The 20,145-nt window shown below is 43.6% G+C and overlaps 1 protein-coding gene across 6 annotated transcripts in view; it reads left to right on the top strand.

The window, feature by feature from the left end:
• MAPRE1 (microtubule associated protein RP/EB family member 1) overlaps positions 1-20,145 on the top strand; it is a 101,161-nt gene that overhangs the window by 18,266 nt on the left and 62,750 nt on the right. For 3 of the 6 annotated variants that reach the window (XM_086948358.1, XM_086948359.1, XM_086948360.1), the window contains exons 3-5: positions 17,100-17,245; positions 19,460-19,664; positions 19,985-20,065. In XM_086948358.1, coding sequence (XP_086804484.1) covers positions 17,100-17,245; positions 19,460-19,664; positions 19,985-20,065 — 432 coding nt within the window. The remainder of the gene's footprint in view (positions 1-17,099; positions 17,246-19,459; positions 19,665-19,984; positions 20,066-20,145) is intronic. The other 3 variants (XM_086948361.1, XM_086948363.1, XM_086948362.1) reach the window with 1 other exon arrangement.

Genomic DNA, 20,145 nt, shown 5'->3' with positions numbered 1-20,145 from the left:
GAAAGTTAAGCAGCCATGCATTAGACAACAGAATGTTCGTTTTTACCAACCCTCAAGTTGACAACCTATTTTTACCAATGTGCAGTTTACTGCACAAAGCACTTCACTTGGGCCCTCTTATTTTAAGGTCATAGTCCAGTCTCAGCCCAATTATTTTTTTGGTGGCCTTGTTGTTTCTTGCATTTTCGCATCATGCCTATTTATTGCATTGACCTTTACTCTTTCCTGACTTGTCGTATTAATGAATTAGCTGGTATACTGGAGTGCTGAAGTGTTTTAAAGGCAGTATTTTATTGTTATATCCTTTTTAACTGTATTTTAAGTAGTAAACATTTAAAATGGTTTCCATTCTAAAATATTATTGCGGTTTTTTGCATCTAACTGTGTTGGTAATTTAATTTATTTCTATCATTACTGTTTTATGATTATCACAAATGTTGTATATTGTATAGCTTATGTTTATTAGCGGATGTAATGAAAATAAAGGAATGCTTACTGTATACATAGTCTATCAGCTTCACGGGAAAAACATCCGGGTATAAAGCGCATATATAGATGGGCACAGTGCGGTATTCCATTTATTATCATGGAGCGTCAGGAGAGGTAATGATTTGTGAGCGTGGGGCTTCAGCACCCTTAATTGTAAAGAACTGTTGAAAGTAAGAGGAAAGTGATGTACAAAACAAGACCATGAACATGGATGCACGTGTCCCCTGGTTTTTCAAGCTTTTTTTTTTTTTTTGCTTGTACAGAAAGTAGTAAATTTAATATACAAAAGCATTTGATTGGTCTGGTGTGATTACAGGGTTGGGGGTTTTGTAGAGTGAGATTTAAACCGTTTTGGAATGTCTAGCAGATGTGTAGTTCTACATATTTAATTGCAGTTTGGTTTGCAGCAGTCTTTGAATGCAACTGCTTTTTTTGTTTTTTGTAATTCTTTCAAAGAATTTTGACCCCCACCTGGTTTTGTGCAATTTTTTTCTCTGCATATCCGCACCCCTGTGAAGTCGAGACTTCTATTTTTTTATACAGTGGTGTCTGAGGCCGCGCCCCACTAACGGAAGAGTAGCTGTGCGTCCGGACGTGCCGTCAGGTGTGGTTTGGAGAGGTGGGTGGAGTTGGACGGAGGCCGCGCGGCAAGGTTGCGCCGAGCCGAGCAGGAGGCTGAGAGCCGAGCCGAGAGCATTGGAGCCGGTTACCTCCCTCGGGCATTGTCTGCATCGGGACCGGGGTCGGGACCTCGGTGGCAGCAGCGCTAAGTCAGCAAACGGGTGTGAGGGTGAGGAGAGGCGCGGCGTAAGGCAGTTTGTCACTGTTGGTAGTGGGCAGGGCGCATTCGGCTGGCCGGGTGAAAACGTGCAAGATCTTGCCCCCCTGCCCAGCCCACTCCCCCTGAGTCGCACGGGGTCCTGCGATGCTGCTTGCCAAAACCCCCCTGTACTCCCAGCGTTTGCCCTCATAAGCTTTGTAGGGTGCTCTCCTTTGCGCCGGTTACAGAGGCTCGTCCATTCTCCCCCGCTACTTTCCACCTACCTGCCTAACTTGTCGGCCGCGTGGGGCACTCGGACGCTCTACCCAGCTCTGGGGCTGCTCCCCCCGCACCCCCCCCCCCCCCCCCCTCCCTCCCAGAATCCGTTTAGCGACCGCTGGCCTCGCTGGCTACTGACTGGTTGAGCCGATTTCACCCCACTACCCCATCACCCCAGTCAGAGTTCCAAGGCCATTGCAATCCTTCCCAGACTTCCTACAGTTCTGGTAGAGCTACCCCAGCGTAGCCTCTGAAGAGGCTGTCCGTACCAGCTGGCCCCGGACAATTACTCCAATTAACAGCAGCCATGAGATCCGGGAAAGTAAGAAAAACCATAGTGGTACCAAAACGGAGGAAATTAAAACAGCTGGCACCCGACGAGGAGTTCCATCTGGGTAGCCATAAGACTCCCCGGGTCTGCCAAGACACAGTGAATGCTGCAAAATCGACGCTAAACTGTTATCGCAATCCCAGTCCTAATGGCAAGTGTATGGATACGTCAAACACCCTAAAACCCTCGAACCTGTTGGAGTACTTCAAAAAAGTCTCAACTATGACTAATACTCTCCCACATTCTCAGCCACTGGAGGCAACCAGGCTTGAAGCCCCAGACCAACTGGCCGAATTAAGTATGCTCCCTTCACAACCGCTATCTCCACAACAGTTGTCAACGAAAATCAAAAACTTGGCTCAACTCACGGAAGTTTACATTTTTGGATCTGCACTAAACGACCCGAGCCCGGTCGGGGGGCGTAAGCTTCAAACAAAACCCTTTATCTAACTACCAACCACAGCCGCAATCAGGTCAGCACTTTTCTCCCACTGCTACGTACAAGCAAGAAGCATGTTTGTTGCAATCCTTTTCAGTGAGTCCTTCGCATAACTCAAGCCCCCTCACGGATCAAACTCAGAAATTAGAAATACCAGCAACATTGTTACGACAAGATCTCGCTGCGCTAAAGGAGTCTACAACGGTTCCCTATCGTCAACTAACTTTCCCATAAATCCACGTGCAAAATACTCACACTCGCAACAATATCTCACATAGTTCCCTTTCATCTCAAACCAGAAGTACACCCAAGGATCATTTGGACGCGTCAAGTCTCCAGCATATTGCATCTTCACCACCAGCAGCAATAACTACATCACAAAAATCGCCCAAAAAATCCGACCCAAACAACCACCTTTAGCGGACCTGTCGTTTTTCTTCAAAAACTCAAAATTCCCCTAACCATATGTCAAACGCAAAGTCTAACCAAGAAGAGCCCATAGCAACTGGCGTTTGGCCTCAACTTCTTCAAACCTTTCAACAAACAGTTAACACATAAAATTACCATTCGAACAAACTGGATGCGCAGGTTGACCTTCTGAATAACGTAGCGTTGTTTACAGCAGGGATCGACAACACACTGGACAAACTGAACAACTTAATACTAGGAGCGCAATCCTCCGCAAAGCTCAGTCAGTTTGTTGCTGCTCCCCAATTATTGACTCACTTTCTTCACTTCCAGCTTTTCTATCCAACGTTATAAATGAAGTCAAGTTGTTGAAGGGAGGCAACTCACTTACAACTCTCTGTCCGCAATCGCAAACATTTCCAAACGTGACCCAAGATCCAGCTAACCCCTGGACTACTACAAAAAAAAGGCACTCAGTCGAGTGGGGGAACTGTCCCCCGTCCAAACTAGTCAAGCGAGCAGTTAAAATCCGGCCAACCTCAATCTGTACCAACGGTTTTGGAGCCGACTGAAGCGACGATCAAAAATGCCTGGTCTCCAAGCGGGTGCACAATCTGCACCGACCACATCGAGGCAGGGCCATTGGCCAGTTCAGCCGCCTTGGTACCCTCTAACTTGGAAGTGCTGTCATTTCCCTTACCTCTTTCAAGCAAGAGAGCGCAAACGTCAGCACAAACAAAAACAAAATACGGGTAAAAGCAACAGCTGTCCCCCCGAAATTCTTCCCCCTCTTTGCAATGGCAACTAACAAAAAAGCCTTAAGTGAGACTGATGCACTATCGCCATTAGTAAACCCCAGTGCCATCCAACCAAAAGGGGACTCATCCGCAACTGTCACTCAACTGACCTCGGGCAGCAACCAAGATCCAACTGAGCCAGTTGTGGGAACAGCGATAGGAGAGCCCAGTACTGTTATAGAAAAGCCAAGGATCAAAACCAACGAACCAAGCTTATCAGGGTCCACAGCAACTTCAGTAAAACCCAAACCAGCCTTAGTTTCAACTTCTCCTCGGTCGGACATCCCAATTACTAGAATGAACCTCACAAAAACAATTTACAATCACAAAACTACCTTGCCTAAAAATAGTCCGTCTTTGTGGAAGGCCCCCCAATACCCGTCACAACAGGAGCAGGAACCGGATGCAGGCCCGTTACCCAACAAAACCAATAAGACTGTTCCAAGTTTACGTAGTAAAGAGAACAAAAGCGATTTGCGATACTCCTATATTCTACTAGCACCTAATTACAAATCAAAAGGTCGGCATGACATCCTTAACAGATCGAATATAATAAAACTAGTGGACGGTACCCCGGGGTTTGCTGGTCTGGTATCGGACGATATAGAATCTATCGTATTCCTCCCACCAAGGCACACAACCGTCCGAGGTAACCCTGGTGTCATTCAAGTTGGCCTATTGGCCAAGAGTATTTTTGGATCACAAGGCTACTCTGCGGGATTGGGGCATCAGAGTTTATCCATATTCCACCCCAGGCTACCCCACAGCATTACTAAACCAGCCAACACCACCCACAAAAGCCGGAACCTTCAGATCTGTGCCCTACACTAGACCGTCGCAATTTTAAAAAACTTGTCGGGCTCTGAACAGAATATAATCTCTCCAATAGTGATCTCTAATGCCGACAAGTCAAGGCTGGGGTTGGCTCACAGCTATCCTGTCAACTAAAAGATCAGAATGACCACATGGAGTGGAGTTCGCAGACCAAAACCGCAAATCACTGGCAAAGATAAGTCCGCAAGCAGCCTCATCAGCGACTGTGCTTAATCCACAAGCAGATTCCACCTTTTTAATGTGTTCTTGGAACATCAGTGGCCTTCAGCAGAAAATTAGGAATCCATACACATTCCTTTATATGCGAGCATGCAGTAATAGCCCTGCAGGAAACTTGGGCCACACAAGGCTACCCTGTCATAGGCTTTATTGATCTATGGAAACCAGCACTCAGGGACAGCCGTTATGGTCACTCTAAAGGTGGCCTGTCAATATACATATCAAACCATTTAAAAGGCCCAATCACATAATTAAATCTTAATGAAGACTGGCTACTTGGGGTCCAAATCAATTTATGGCGGAAACAACATTCACTTTTTCTCCTAAACGTGTACATCAACCCAAGCACACGTATAAAAAAAGACCATCTGGTACGCCTAACGGAAATTATGAGTGACCTAGCTTCGGAACAACCCAATTCAGATTGTATTGTCACGGTTGATTTCAATACCAACCTATTCCAAGGAAAACCAGCAGAAACTGAAGGGCCTTCCTTATTTTCGTTCACTGAGGCCGCAATACAAACCAAACCGCCTAACCAAGCCCACTGCGGTCTGGGTGAACTCTGTGATGCGATTTTACGTGCAGGCTATCTGGTAATGAATGGCAGGTCGGGGGCGATACCCCTCCAAACTGGTCCTGGACAAATGGCAATAAACAATCCTATTTGGATTATACCATCTGTAACTCAGCCCTGCTCCACTGTCTGGTCAGTTTTGGTATCCACCCACGAACCAAAAGTGACCTTCGGCCCCAGGTCATATCCCTCAACACAAACCCAGTGAATCACAAACCTGCACCTTCAACCTGCAGGGGAACATACACAGAAAATCTAAAGCACCTCAGATGGAGTGAGGACATTAGTCTGAATATTCTGCATGTAAGCACGGACCTTATAAGAGGTGGAATCGATCATGCCTCAATCAGAGAGGCATCCTGGACGATGCTTTGCTCACACTTGATCAATCTTTTCCCAGCAAAAAAGCAGGCCCAAAGGACAATCCAGCCTCGCCAGTTCATACTTTCAAAACCGTCAAAGTCACTTAAAGCCAGAAATAATGCTCTGTGGCTACTTGCAAAATCTCCTAGTAATAGTGAACTCCTAAAACTTTATCAAGCAGCCCAAATCATTCAGGCTGGCGATTACCAAAGACAAACAGACGCACGAAAATCAATTCTGGTGTAAATTAGTGTGGGAGAGCAAGAGCCGAAACTCAAGAAAATTCTGGGCCCTAATTAACCACTCCAACCCGAGCACATCGAGCTTCGGATCGGCAAACATCCAAGAATCAGACAGGGCAACTTACCTCTCTGACCACTTTAGGTCACCAGAATACTTAGGAGCTACAGGAAGCAGCCCCCCAAGAGAAATTGAGAATGATTTTAGTAACATGCGGAGCATATCCATTGAGTGTTTACACTGTCACCGAGGATCTTCAGATGCCGCAAGAAAGGGTTGCCTCAGCTGTGTCAAAAGCTAGATCAGACAGAGCACCGGGGCCAAATGGCTTGCCACAGAGCCTGTTTATATCGGACATAGCTCTCTGGTCAGGGCCGCTAACAAATCTTTTTAATTATGCTTTAAGAACTACAACAATCCCGGACTCATAGCGGGGTGCAATAATCCACCCAATCTATAAATCAGGATCCCGCGCTTCCCCCAACAATTAGAATCATTGCTCCTTTGGACATTGAGGCTAAGCATTATGCAGGTCTCCTCTCGGAGGAGTTGAGGATATAGGCAAAGGAACACAAACTGATACCGATGAACCAAACCGGTTTTTATTGCTAACTCCGGTACTAGGACCAACTTATTAACATTGTCCACTATTGTCTACAAAGCACTCAACATCTAGGTCAGTGCTTTTGCTGTTTTGTCGACTTCAAAGCCGCATTTGACAGGGTCCCAAGGGCGGCTTTATGGGAAAAGCTAAGAGAATGGGGGATCCCTGATAAACTACTGGAGGCAATCATTCAACTTCACTCTTGTACCTGGGTCTGGGTGAAGTTAAGGTCCGGCACGCATCTCTCGCGGAAAATCATGACCACTAGAGGTGTGAAGCAGGGATGCGTGCTGGTCCACCTCCTTTTTAGGTCTCGCCTGGAAATCGCATCCGAAGGATGCGTCCAGGGCGGAGACTTATAGCTGTCCGATGCCGGGGAATGAGGGACAAAAAACTATCACGAGCTTTTGCAGGCGGATTTGGCTGCGCGAACGTTCCGTCCTGCGCCGCGCCGTGCACTTCCCTCCCAGCAAGTTAGGCTAACGCGCATACATGCACACGCATTTACACTTACACGCAGGCACCCAGACAGGCAACCCCCCACAGTCACACACACACACGCATACACACAGCTGCTCCGGTGCTCAAAACAATCGCGGCTCTTCAGTGGGAGGCGGGGTAGGCTCCCGCCCTCCTACTTCCTGTTTCCGGTTGTCCCGCCCGGCCTGCCTGACTTCCTGGTCGCAGGCCGGCGGCGGACTGCAGCACGCGCCATGCTTGTTCCAAGGAGAGGCCGGCGGCTTGAGCAGGGGGATGGGCAGTTTGGTGTTTGCGTGGTATAGGGAGGTGAGAGCCCAGCAGGAGGACGACAACTTGGAGTTTGTTCTCATTTCATTATATTTAATTAGTGTTCCGTGTATCAGCCTTTTTAAGACTTTCCAGTGCGGACCTCCAGCGCTGTTACGATTCATTGGATGATGAACTTGAACGTTCTCCGCCTTAGTTCCTGAAAACGCCAGGGGCACGTTTTACTTTTCCTTTCACCTCGTTGAAGGTATTAGTTACAAAACTAGAAATTCCCGTTGGTGTATTTGGCTCATCTTTTGTCCCTCTTTTATCAGTGCCCCGTCTCACTCGCTTTCTCTTTTCTAGCGCCAGCCAGACAGCAGATGTCCGCCTGCTCGAGGGTTTTTTTGTTGCTGATTGTATCGCACGCTAATCTTTGAAAAGAAGTATGGTGACTCCTTGCAGCAGACAAATGCAGAGTGCGGAGTGACAGTAAGTGCGGAGTGACAGTAAGTGCAGAGTGCGTGCAGAGTGACAGTAAGTGCAGAGTGCGTGCAGAGTGACAGTAAGTGCAGAGTGCGTGCAGAGTGACAGTAAGTGCAGAGTGCGTGCAGAGTGACAGTGCGTGCAGAGTGACAGTGCGTGCAGAGTGACAGTGCGTGCAGAGTGACAGTGCGTGCAGAGTGACAGTGCGTGCAGAGTGACAGTGCGTGCAGAGTGACAGTGCGTGCAGAGTGACAGTGCGTGCAGAGTGACAGTGCGTGCAGAGTGACAGTGCGTGCAGAGTGACAGTGCGTGCAGAGTGACAGTGCGTGCAGAGTGACAGTGCGTGCAGAGTGACAGTGCGTGCAGAGTGACAGTGCGTGCAGAGTGACAGTGCGTGCAGAGTGACAGTGCGTGCAGAGTGACAGTGCGTGCAGAGTGACAGTGCGTGCAGTCACTCAGCACCACGGCATCACCACGGCCCCATTCAGCACCACCATAGCACCACCACTCGGCATCACCACAGCATCACTCGGCATCACCACAGCATCACTCGGCATCACCACAGCCCCATTCGGCACCACCACAGCATCATTCAGCACCACCACAGCATCACTCGGCATCACCACAGCCCCATTCAGCACCACCACAGCATCACTCGGCACCACCACAGCATCACTCTGCATCACCACAGCCCCATTCAGCACCACCACAGCCCCATTCAGCACCACCACAGCATCACTCAGCACCACCACCGCATCACTCAGCACCACCACCGCATCACTCAGCACCACCACAGCATCACTCAGCACCACCACAGCACCACCACAGCATCACTCGGCACCACCACCACAGCATCACCACAGCACCACCACAGCCCGATTCAGCACCACCACAGCATCACTCAGCATCACTCAGCACCACCAAAGCACAAATATGTTCTCTCAATGTTTCAAGCTTTATTACAAATGTCACAAAAAGATGTTAATATTTCACTTCTGTTCTTGGATTTCGTTACAATAAAATACACTGAACATAATCTTCACAAGTTATTTACAAAAGTTTAAGCTATTGCCATTATAAATTACAATCACTTTTATTAAGTATTAAAAAAAATTAAAAGCCATTGTTATTTGTAATATCAATACATCTAAGTCACGTAAATACAAATGTTGCATTACAAATGCTATAGGTGTCACATTTGCGAAAGTTATAACTATTGGCATTGTAAATGACAAAGCTATTAATTTAGCTATTTTCAAAACCAACACATAAATGAACATTTGGTGAATTACCATTAAAATATTTGACTTTTTTACTAAGATATTATTGTACTCTTTTATGCAAACAAAATTTAGATACTGCATAAATAAGTTTAATAAAACATATTTTATATGTAGCTTTTTATGTAAAAAAAAAAACTATAGCACAAAGTAAAAAACAATTGCCATTTACAATGCTAATAGCTCAAACTTAAATAATGCGAGACCTATTGCATTGCAAATGCTTGTTAATCTGTTTATAGCGGATTTGTCGAGACACTGGATGAAACAAATAGTCATCCCCCAAAGGTGAGAGGCACGGCACTAAGTAACCTTTTATATGCCAATGACCTGGTTCTTTTTAGCCTCACTAGGGTCGGGCTGCAAAGGCTCCTTGACAAACTACTTAGTTATACGATCACGAACCAACTAGAGGTTAATTTAATGAAAACCCAATTTGTCCCCTTTGGAAGGAAACTGCATGTCTGTGGTGGGTGGTCATATAACAGCACAAGCCTTGTTACAGGTCACTCGTACAAATACCTAGGTGTTCACCTGGACTCTAGGTATAATCTCATTAAACAGTGCCACAAGATCGCAGTTAAAGCTATTACCCTTGGGGTGTCTCTAGCAAAGCTCACAAAAAATCTCTCTGGCCCAACTCTCTCGCCACTTTTGGAAGTCCTGAGAGCAAAAATCCTATCATACGGCATAGATATTTAGGGGCAAACTGAATACGGTCTTAAATCAACACACGACTAAAATCTATAAAAAGGTCCATCTACCAAATTCCGCATCTGCAGCACAGATAAGATTAGAACTGGGGTTATTAAATTATGAGGCCTCTAACATCGGCGCATACTTAAACTTCTGTCATATACTGAGACAAGCGGACCTAGGCACACTAGAATCCTTAGTCTGGCTAGAAATCACACCGAAAAATCCAGGAGGCACTTTTGGTCGCCTTTTTAAGGACTCCATTCATCAAATGTCTGCGAGTGACTTATGGGCCATTAACCACAGCCAAACAGCATTCAAAACCGGTATCGAAAAATGTGTGAGAATGAGTTCACTCATTATGGACAAAGCCCTCTTTTCCAAACGCAGTCATGCTTGGGCTCTTGTAAATTCTTACAGACGGTTAGCCCCCACCACTTACCTGTCTTGCACATACTCACTGTATATAAAACGCAGCCTTATGGCTATTAGAATGGGCGACTGGCGATTTCTGCAAGATGCGCTCCCCTGGCGCCGTACGGTGGGAAACCTAACCTGTAGTGGGTGCGGCAGGACAGCTGAAACTCTGGTGCACGTGGTCTGCTTTTGCCCAGCCCTTAATTCTCAACGCAGGTGTAAACTCAAAGCTAAATGGAACAGGCTGGGTGTTCGGACCTGTAGGCAAGCCATCATTGTGGCTCTGAACCCTGAAAATACAGACTTAAACATAGGATTAATAATTTTTATTCAGCAAGCATATCGTAACTTTATGCAAAAGAGGTCCTGCTAATGCTTCCCCCTTATTTTATTGTTTAAATCACCTAATCTATTTCAACCACATCCCCAAAAGAAGAGAAAAAAGGGAAGATGAAATGAAAAGAACATTGTTGTTTTTTGTTCAAATCTATTTTTTATTGTGAACACAGCGATAAGCATACAACCTCATGCTGAGGCCGGCCGTGCATATGAGAACTCGTGGGCTTATACCATCTGGGGCGGGGATGAAGCTGTAACACAGCGCCTTGCCTACAACCCCTCGAGGGGGGCCGGCTGCGTGGCTTAAAGGTGGAATACGCAGAGGTTGGCCTCGCGCGGATGCTGTGTTGCTACGCGAGGGAGGCTCATAGTGAATAGCTGACTGTAATGTCACAGAAATTTAAGGCCCAACAGGGCACAACTGCCCCGTAGCGAGGCGAGAGCCAGGGTGGCAAGTAGGAAAAGAGAATCAGAGGGTAGCTAGTCAGAGAGGAAAGGGGGGCAGGGAGAAGGTGCGGCAACGTCGTGTGGCTGGTCAGGGGGCAGAGTGTGATAGGACTTGCGTGGTCGCAACAGCGCCTGCGGGGAGAGCGGTAATCAGGGGCAAAGTCTGGCGGGATCCGCAGGGATAAGGGCGTCTTCAAAGAGGTGTAGAGCTCGGAGTCTGGGAGGCATGTGTCGCGCGTAACTGACAGAACATAGGTGGCGCACAAGGGGCTACCACACTGCTTTGAAGCGCGTGTCCCTCGCTTGTATCCGCGCTGTAAGCATTTCCATAGCCAGGACCTGCCAGAGACTCACAAACCAGGAAGCTATTGGCGGTGCTTCGGCCCGCTTCCAGTACAAAGCGATGAGTTGCTTAGCTGCGCCTAGCATTTGGAGCGTGAGGATCCAGTCGCTGCGCGTGCGGGCCCTAAGCGCGGGGGGTCGGACGCCGAGCAGTAACATGCTCACCTCCTCGGGTAGGGGAAAGCTCAGCACCCTTTTAATGTGGCTAAGTACCTCCTTCCAGAAGACAGCTAGGTTTGGGCTCGTCCACCATATATGCACAAAGTCACCAGTCACAGATCCACACCTCCAGCAATCTCTTTATCTTTCTTTTAAAATGTTATGGAGGAGGTCCAGGATGTGGAAGATCTCTATTTTTATTATGGTCGTCTAATTCCCTAGTTTTCTTTTCTATTTTAACAGTTTGTATATAATGTGAATTTTGTCATTTTCTTTTAAAGATGTGTTGTATCTAAATAAAGATAGTTGCTTTCTTTCTTAACAGTGGCTTACTTGCATGGTTATGTTCTCCTTTAAATTTCATTAATGAATTGAGAAACAAACTAAAAAAATGGTGTTCATATTTTTAGTTGGCTTATTCAAATGGAGAATATGCTGTTAGGTATTTAAAAGCTCTCTTTATGACTTTATCTAAAATCTATCATTTCATCAGATGGTCGGCCAGATTCACAGAGGGCCTCCGAGGGCGCACCTGGCAGTGGGACCCCTCACTAGTTTCCAGACCTCTGCAATGAGAAATTTCAGTTTAAAGGTCCCGCAACGTGTGTTTATGCCCTCTGTAAATCGCGCATGCGCATTGAGCGGAGCGTGACTATAGGGGCTTAAACAGACTTTAACTAACTGGCGATTTGATGCTGTGCCCGTGCGCTTTTAAGTCAATGCGCAAGAGTGAATTCAAAGTGTTAACATGCGGATGTTTCCCAGCAGGCACATAACCAAATGTTGCAGGTCAGTGTATCATGCAAGTTGCACATGCGATGACCACATAACCTCACTGAGTGGTCTTAGGATCTTGAAGTATAGGTTTACACGCAGCGCTAAGCAAAAGACAGAATATTGCAAAGTTGTGATAGTAAGTTGCTTGTTTTAAAAAAAATGATGATACACTTATGCACATACTGTGATTCTGAACACATTGCTTAATTTCCCTGTGCCTAAAAAACAGGAAACTCAATGCGTCGTGTTATGTGACTGGTGATCATTTAAAGGATTAGAGCACCTTCTTGTGGAGATCGCGCTGTATACAACTGCAAAATAAGTAAAAAAATTCCACAGCAGGGATTCTGGCAGTGAGAGCCAATGAGTGTAGGGGGCATCGTGGGTGAGAATGCGAAGGTACTAACGGGCAATTCGCACCTACATGCTGGGTTGAACAAAGGCCAGGAACCACTTCCTAATCTCCTGTCTGTTTGCGGAAAAGCTTTGAAGCAGGACATGACAAGTGACCACAGCTGGGCAATCTGCAGAGAGAAACCGCAAGGAAACTACTTCACACCCTGACTTAAACTAGAGGTGACTGGATAAGGCTGTTCTTTTGCTGATGAGTAAATAATTGTTGCGCAAAGTTAAGGTAAATGAGCACATTGCCTCACTCTCACATACCATCACTCACCCTCTCACCCACCCTCAAACACCCTAACACACCCGCACCAGCATAGCATAACATAGCATAACAAAACACCGCATAGCATAACAAAACACCGCATAGCATAACAAAACACCGCATAGCATAACAAAACACCGCATAGCATAACAAAACACCGCATAGCATAACAAAACACCGCATAGCATAACAAAACACCGCATAGCATAACAAAACACCGCATAGCATAACAAAACACCGCATAGCATAACAAAACACCGCATAGCATAACAAAACACCGCATAGCATAACAAAACTCAACAAAAGATAGCAGAACAAAAAAAACATAACATAACAAAGCATAGCAAAACAAAATACAACATAGCTTAGCAAAACACAGCATAGGTTAGCAAAACACAGCATAGCTTAGCAAAACACAGCATAGCTTAGCAAAACACAGCATAGCTTAGCAAAACACAGCATAGTTTAGCAAAACACAGCATAGCTTAGCAAAACACAGCATAGCTTAGCAAAACACAGCATAGCTTAGCAAAACAAAGCTTAGCTTAGCAAAACAAAGCTTAGCTTAGCAAAACAAAGCTTAGCTTAGCAAAACAAAGCTTAGCATAGCAAAACAAAGCTTAGCATAGCAAAACAAAGCTTAGCATAGCAAAACAAAGCTTAGCATAGCAAAACAAAGCTTAGCATAGCAAAACAAAGCTTAGCATAGCAAAACAAAGCTTAGCATAGCAAAACAAAGCTTAGCATAGCAAAACAAAGCTTAGCATAGCAAAACAAAGCTTAGCATAGCAAAACAAAGCTTAGCATAGCAAAACAAAGCTTAGCATAGCAAAACAAAGCTTAGCATAGCAAAACAAAGCTTAGCATAGCAAAACAAAGCTTAGCATAGCAAAATTTAGCTTAGCATAGCAAAACTTAGCATAGCAAAGCTTAGCTTAGCATAGCAAAGCTTAGCATAGCAAAGCTTAGCATAGCAAAGCTTAGCTTAGCATAGCAAAGCTTAGCTTAGCATAGCAAAGCTTAGCATAGCAAAGCTTAGCTTAGCATAGCAAAGCTTAGCTTAGCATTGCAAAGCTTAGCTTAGCATAGCAAAGCTTAGCATAGCAAAACTAAACCTAGTATAGCAAAACTAAACCTAGCAAACCACAAAACGCAGCATAGCATAATAAAACACAACCAAATATAGCACAGCGTAACAAAACATAGGATAGCAAAATAAAACATAGCATAGCATACAGCATCATTCAGCACCACCGCATCACTCATTCAAATCCGTTCTCTCAATGTTTCAAGCTTTATTACAAATGTCACAAAAAAGTTAATATTTCACTTCTGTTCTTGAATTTTCATCACAATAAAATACACAAGTTATTTTCAAAAGTTTAAGCTATTGCCATTATAAATTACAATCACTTTTATTTAAGTATTAATTATTTGAAAAAATTAAAAGCAGTTGTTATTTGTAATATCAATACATCTAAGTCACGTAAATACAAAACATGTTGCATTACAAATGCTATAGGTGTCATTCGCGAAAGTTATAACTATTGGCATTGTAAATGACAAAGCTATCAATTTAGCTATTTTAAAAACAAACACATAAATAAAATTGTCAATTACAAGACCAATAGCTCCAACTTTTCTAATGCGAGATCTATTGCATTTCCAATGCTTGTTGTTCCTTTGTTGGTTGAAATTGGCAGTTTTTGAAAATCACACTAGGCACCTGGTTATGGATTGGATTGGTGAAGGGACTTGACCAATTGGCTTGCCAATAATTCTTTCATTCTCTGTTTCAATTAATTCAATTTTTAAATTTCAACATACACATGTATGCAATGAAATATTCGTGTTATAGAATTTGGCATATTTATTCTCACTATTTACATCCTTGTCTGTATCGGTTTTATTACAGCGTTCTTTTACAGGATTACAAAAACTGAAAGGGGGAGAGGTGCGGTGCATGGTACTTGTATATAACATTGCTTACAGACATCGAAGACTCTGATAACCAATAAACAGTTTGATGGAGTTAAAGTACTCCAATTTTTTTTCTTTTTTTTCCCCGATAACTTCAAATAAAAAGTTTAGTTTGTCACTACCCTCCCATTTTCTCCCATCCTGCCATTTTTACTTTAACACAACATAAAAGCACCACACAACTTGCTTGAATTAAAACCAAGAAACTAATATTTATAGTCTCATTAGCTTGGCTCTTAGTATCTACAGATAAAGCAGTACTCTAACCTGCGTGAAGAGGTAAAAAGGCACAATACTCTTGGCAATGCCCCATCACATTCATGCCGAAAATTGGAAAAATCACAAGTAATCCGGGATTAGTCTGTACCAGCCAAACCATCTTGGTGGTGGTCCGAAGCAGCAGGATATCCATCCCCCTCTGAACAACTAAGTACCTATAAAGGTAGAAATAAAACTGCAGACTCGTTTCATGTTTCTCTCGCATGCACTTTTAATGTAAATACATTGATCACACGGACATTAATTTAAATGGAAACACACGGATAGGGCATGTTCGGGACTTAACTCAAAGCATCTGCAGATGCAGCTCCCATTTGGGGTGTCCAGTAGGACATAAGGAGAAAGAAAATACGAACAAACAGTTATTGCGGATGATGAGGAAACCGGCATCTTTGGGTGTAACTGAAGTGTGCATTCGAACAGTAAGCCAGCTACCACAGATGTTATCGAGGCCCTATAGGGGCCTTCGTGTGCAAAGCACCGCAATACACAGCAGAGCAGTTGAGCTGCTAAAACAATATTTACTTAAGTATTCAATTCCCTCTCAATCTCAGATCACAGGATGGCCACACCATTAGAATCACTTTGCATGCTGCAAATGTTCGCTACCTTAACAGCTTTCCCTAACACGTCACACTCAGACTTTCACACCTAAATTTGGAAAGCCAGTATTTTCCCAACACCTCAATCATGTGGCTCTCAAACAAAAAGAAAACAAACTAAGTCAATGCTTCAAAACAATACCACCAGCAAGGACTACTTTCGGCTTTGAAAATCCAGCAGTAATGAATCCTCATTTCACAGACCTGTGTATTTATTGCTGTGGATGTTCTTGCACCATTATCGCTTTCGCCCACAGCACTCTTGGAATGCACTCACAAACTGGTAACAGAACACCAATAACTTGTACCTTTACAGCGCTGTAGGAATGTTTACAAAGCAATACCGGCTAAATAGGACATTTATTGCTGCAGTGCTTAACACCAACCAGACATTTACATGTAACAATCCTGAAAGATATAGCGATTGAGGCAAACATTACTACTGCAATTTATATAGCTCCTCATGAGTTTCATAAGCATTGTCCACATGATCTAAAAGGCCATGCTCATTTGAAACTTGTGTGCAACGCAGAGGTATGAAGAATGTACTAAATTGCTTTTCGCTAGTCATTAAAAGCTTTATAGACTGCTTTGAAGTGGCTATCGTTAGTTCAATGATTTGAATGTATTCAACCCAAATCTTGACATCCCTAATCAAGCTAACGCAGTGAAGAGACCATATCATGAGCAAAAAACAGGGAGAACGGAAGGTAGATTAAATAACGGCTGTGTCAAACGCGCGCCTCGCGCTGAAAGTTTAAGCATATAAGGCATGCATGCTGCAGAGGCGGAGGGGTGTGCCTGCGAGTGGTACGCGTGCGCTGGGTAGAGCAGTATGCTCATTTTGAAAGCACATACTCATAGCGCGCCCCTGTGCACTCCCGCAAGGTGTATGCTGCCACAAGCACGGGGATGTGCTTCCAAAAAGAGCTGAACGGCTAAAGGTCTCCTATGCAGCGCATGCGCGTTGCGTAGGAGAGTCCTAAAAATCAAAGGAGCTATTGTGTATTCAAATGCAATCAAAACAATTGTGCAACCAAAATGACTTTAAGGAAAAGGAGACACTCTTGCTTAATGATTATCTCGTTTGCCACAGTTCAATGTTGCCAACCTCGTTTTGCAGCAAACTGTGCCACGTCATGGTGGCTAAAATTTTGGGTAGAAAGAATAATTTCATGTGCTTTGTTCCACTTATGTATGTTATAACCATTTTTTTTATATTGGATTCTCAAAACACGTCCGTAGCTTGAGCATCACTTTGAATAATTTTCTAAAAAGAAACTATTTCAGTCCAAGTAATTTAAAATAGGAATAACTACGATTCTTTCATAGGACAGATGCTCATGCATGCCAAAAATTCTCAGCATCTCCTGTGAACTAGAAACCACCTTGTATAGCTGCCACTGAATAGATGTACCCAGGTTATAATTTGGTTTAGAAAATGGTCTCTTTACGTGTCACTTTTATTTGTAATATACTTAAGTAATGGATAATTTGAATTTATGCACTCATCTACCCAGCATCCCAAAATTGTGTTATAACCTATTCATTGTTGATTGCAGGTGGTGCATATTGTCAGTTCATGGACATGCTGTTCCCTGGTTCGATGCCACTAAAGAAAGTTAAATTCCAAGCCAAACTAGAGCACGAGTACATTCACAACTTCAAATTGTTGCAAGCATCATTTAAGAAAATGGGTGTGGATAAAGTAGGTATACTTTTATTTACTTTTTGTGTTACTCCTCACGATGTCTTTTGCAGGTTTTTATTGCACATAAGTTAGAAATATAGGGCCCGATGTAGGTAAATCCCATTTACCGATTTTGAAATACCGAATCCTACCGATTCGGTATTTCAAAATCGGTAAATGGTATGTAGGTCCCAACATCTGGATTCGATACCGAATCCTTAGCAATTCTTTAATTACCGATTCGGTAAATACCGAATCGGTAATGCCCATTCATTCCTATGGGCTTTGAAGCCCATAGGAATGATTAGGCATTACCGATTCGGTATTTACCGAATCGGTAATTAAAAAATTCACAAGGGTGCAGGGGGTGTCACTTTGACACCCTCTGGCACCCCCAAAACAGGCACAGGTGCCATGTGGCAGGCATACCTGCCCTAAGGGCAGGTCTGCCTGTCACATGACATAGGTGTGCATGCACACATGTGCATGCACACCGGAATCGGTATTTTGCCATGGATTTGTATTCCATGGTAAAATACCGATTCTGTAAGCCATGTGCAGAAGGTACATTGCCTACCTACATTGCATTTTTGGTAATTTTACCGAATCGGTAAATGTTACCGAATCGGTAATTATTTTACCGATTCGGTACATATTACCGAATCGGTAAAATTACCGAAAATGTGCCCCTACATCTCGGTAGCCCTTTACCGATCAGAAACGGTCGAAAATCGGTATTTTCGGCCGATTCGGATCGGTAAAGGGCTACCTACATCGGGCCCCTAGTCTCTTGTAGAATAGAGTTTTAAATAAAAACAGGCTTTATTTCAGTGAGGACCTTCGTATTTGATGCACTAGAGCTTGTATTATTCCAAATTGAGGGGGGTGTTTCATACCTCAGAAGAGACAACCATGACTTGATTTAAGAAATGGAAAGTTCACTTGGTAATGCCTAATAAAGAATCTCATTAAACGATGTGGATGTTAAAGCCCATAACTGGCGAGAAAGGGGGATTTACAAACCACCTATGACAAATATTAGTACTATACAGTGGCAGAAAAGTAATTTTGTTGAATACAGGATCAGATGCACTGCATGAATTTACACATGCCACTTCTCCTGCCAATAACTGTTCTACTATTGACCCTCGTTTCTATTTATACTGAATGAAGACATTCTTACAGAAATGCTTACCCCAATCAATTTTATAAAATCATTTCATTGTAGAATAGGGTATGCTTGCCCCAATGCTATTCCTAAAACTAACCACTGTATAATACTCTAGCAATACTTTTATCCACGTTTTTTTTACTGATGGCAAAGTAACGCCTTTCAGTGGTCACTGTGTATGTGTGTATATATATATATATATATACTTTTTCAAATTGGGTTATTGCATGTTAATTTGTCTATGGTAGACTTGCATCATGGCACATTCTAGCCAATATTACTGTATTCTTGTACTGTAAATTGTTATTAAATCAGATTTTATTGCATTAAAATTGAAGGTTACACAGTGTATTGCCAAATGAGATGTCGGAGCTCACTTAGCAAGTGTCCAGCTGTGTTAGGCAAGATTAGAACATAATGCACCAATTTTATATTCGCTCCACTTTAAAAAAAAAAAAAAAAAAACTAGAGACCATCCTGTGTTTTATACACTGAGTATCTCCCTTTTGGTTGCTTGGACTTAACTGTTCGCCCCACCCACCTGCCAAGTGAGTGCTGTCCTCAAGAATGCATTTTCTTATCAGTCTTATGAGTGTTCCTCTTAAGTTTGGCTCTGTCACCTTTTTTTCCCAGGCCCCATATAGCTTCAACTTGTAACCACCTTGACACTAGTCATAAAAAAATCTCTGTACAAACTACAGAGATCACTAGTCTGCTGCTCAATTCATATTTTTGTATAAATGTCACAAACTTATGACTAACCTCAGTTCACTTACCTCTCTTATCTCTCTTCCGGGCATGGAGAGATTCCAATTCAAACTTCACTAAGCAAAAAAACTCTCTGTAGTCCTGTTCGCCCTGTTAATCACCAAGGTTCTTTGTCAAAAACTAGAAGGTAAGACCATTTATTGATGATGTAGAGTAATAGATACAGGTATAATGGAACCCCCCACATTTTAATCTTATTTGGTATTGCTTGGGGTAAATTGTCGGATACACACACTGAGCAGACTGGGTATAATGCCCGCTTGAATATGTGACTTAATGCTTCCTCCCTGTAGATCATTCCAGTGGATAAGCTGGTGAAAGGAAAATTCCAGGACAACTTTGAATATGTTCAGTGGTTCAAAAAGTTTTTTGATGCAAATTATGATGGAAAAGATTATGATCCAGTAGCAGCCCGACAAGGCCAGGAGACGGCAGCAGCACCCATTCTTGCAGCGCCTGTCTTGAATAAGCCGAAGAAATTGCTCAACTCCAGTTCAGGTAACGTTACAATACTATTGAACACTTCTATTCAATTGAATACACCATTTTTCCTGGGCCCAGTGGTCTGTGTTCGAGCAGGTTTTGTATGGTGAAACTGCATTCCATTCAGCGATGAATATATTTAGATATGATTTCAGAAGTGACCATTTACTTTTTTTACTTTCTCCATTTATTTTAATCGGTGATGTGGCATTTGTTAAAAAATCCTTTTCCAAAACATGGCCTCCTTTTCATCATTATTGATGTATTTTCTCCCCGCCTTAAGATTTAAACCAGCTTCATAAAACTAACCTGGGGAATTGCTGTACTTCTTCCAGATGACCTATTGGTAGGAGCCAAAGAAGCTAAGGCCGCCAGAACAGACTCCATTCAAGGCAATAAGAAAATGGCAACAATTGGTACATGCACTGTTGTAATACACATTTAGAGCTGGTTTGAAGGCTGACTCTCTGCACTCTTGTGGTCTTTGAACTTGTCA

This window comes from Lissotriton vulgaris, unplaced genomic scaffold, assembly GCF_964263255.1.
Source record: "Lissotriton vulgaris unplaced genomic scaffold, aLisVul1.2 SCAFFOLD_956, whole genome shotgun sequence".
In the NCBI taxonomy this organism is placed as follows: Eukaryota; Metazoa; Chordata; class Amphibia; order Caudata; family Salamandridae; genus Lissotriton; species Lissotriton vulgaris.
The sequence above is the reverse complement of the archived record's forward strand: the minus strand, read 5'-3'. Positions and strand labels throughout refer to the sequence as shown.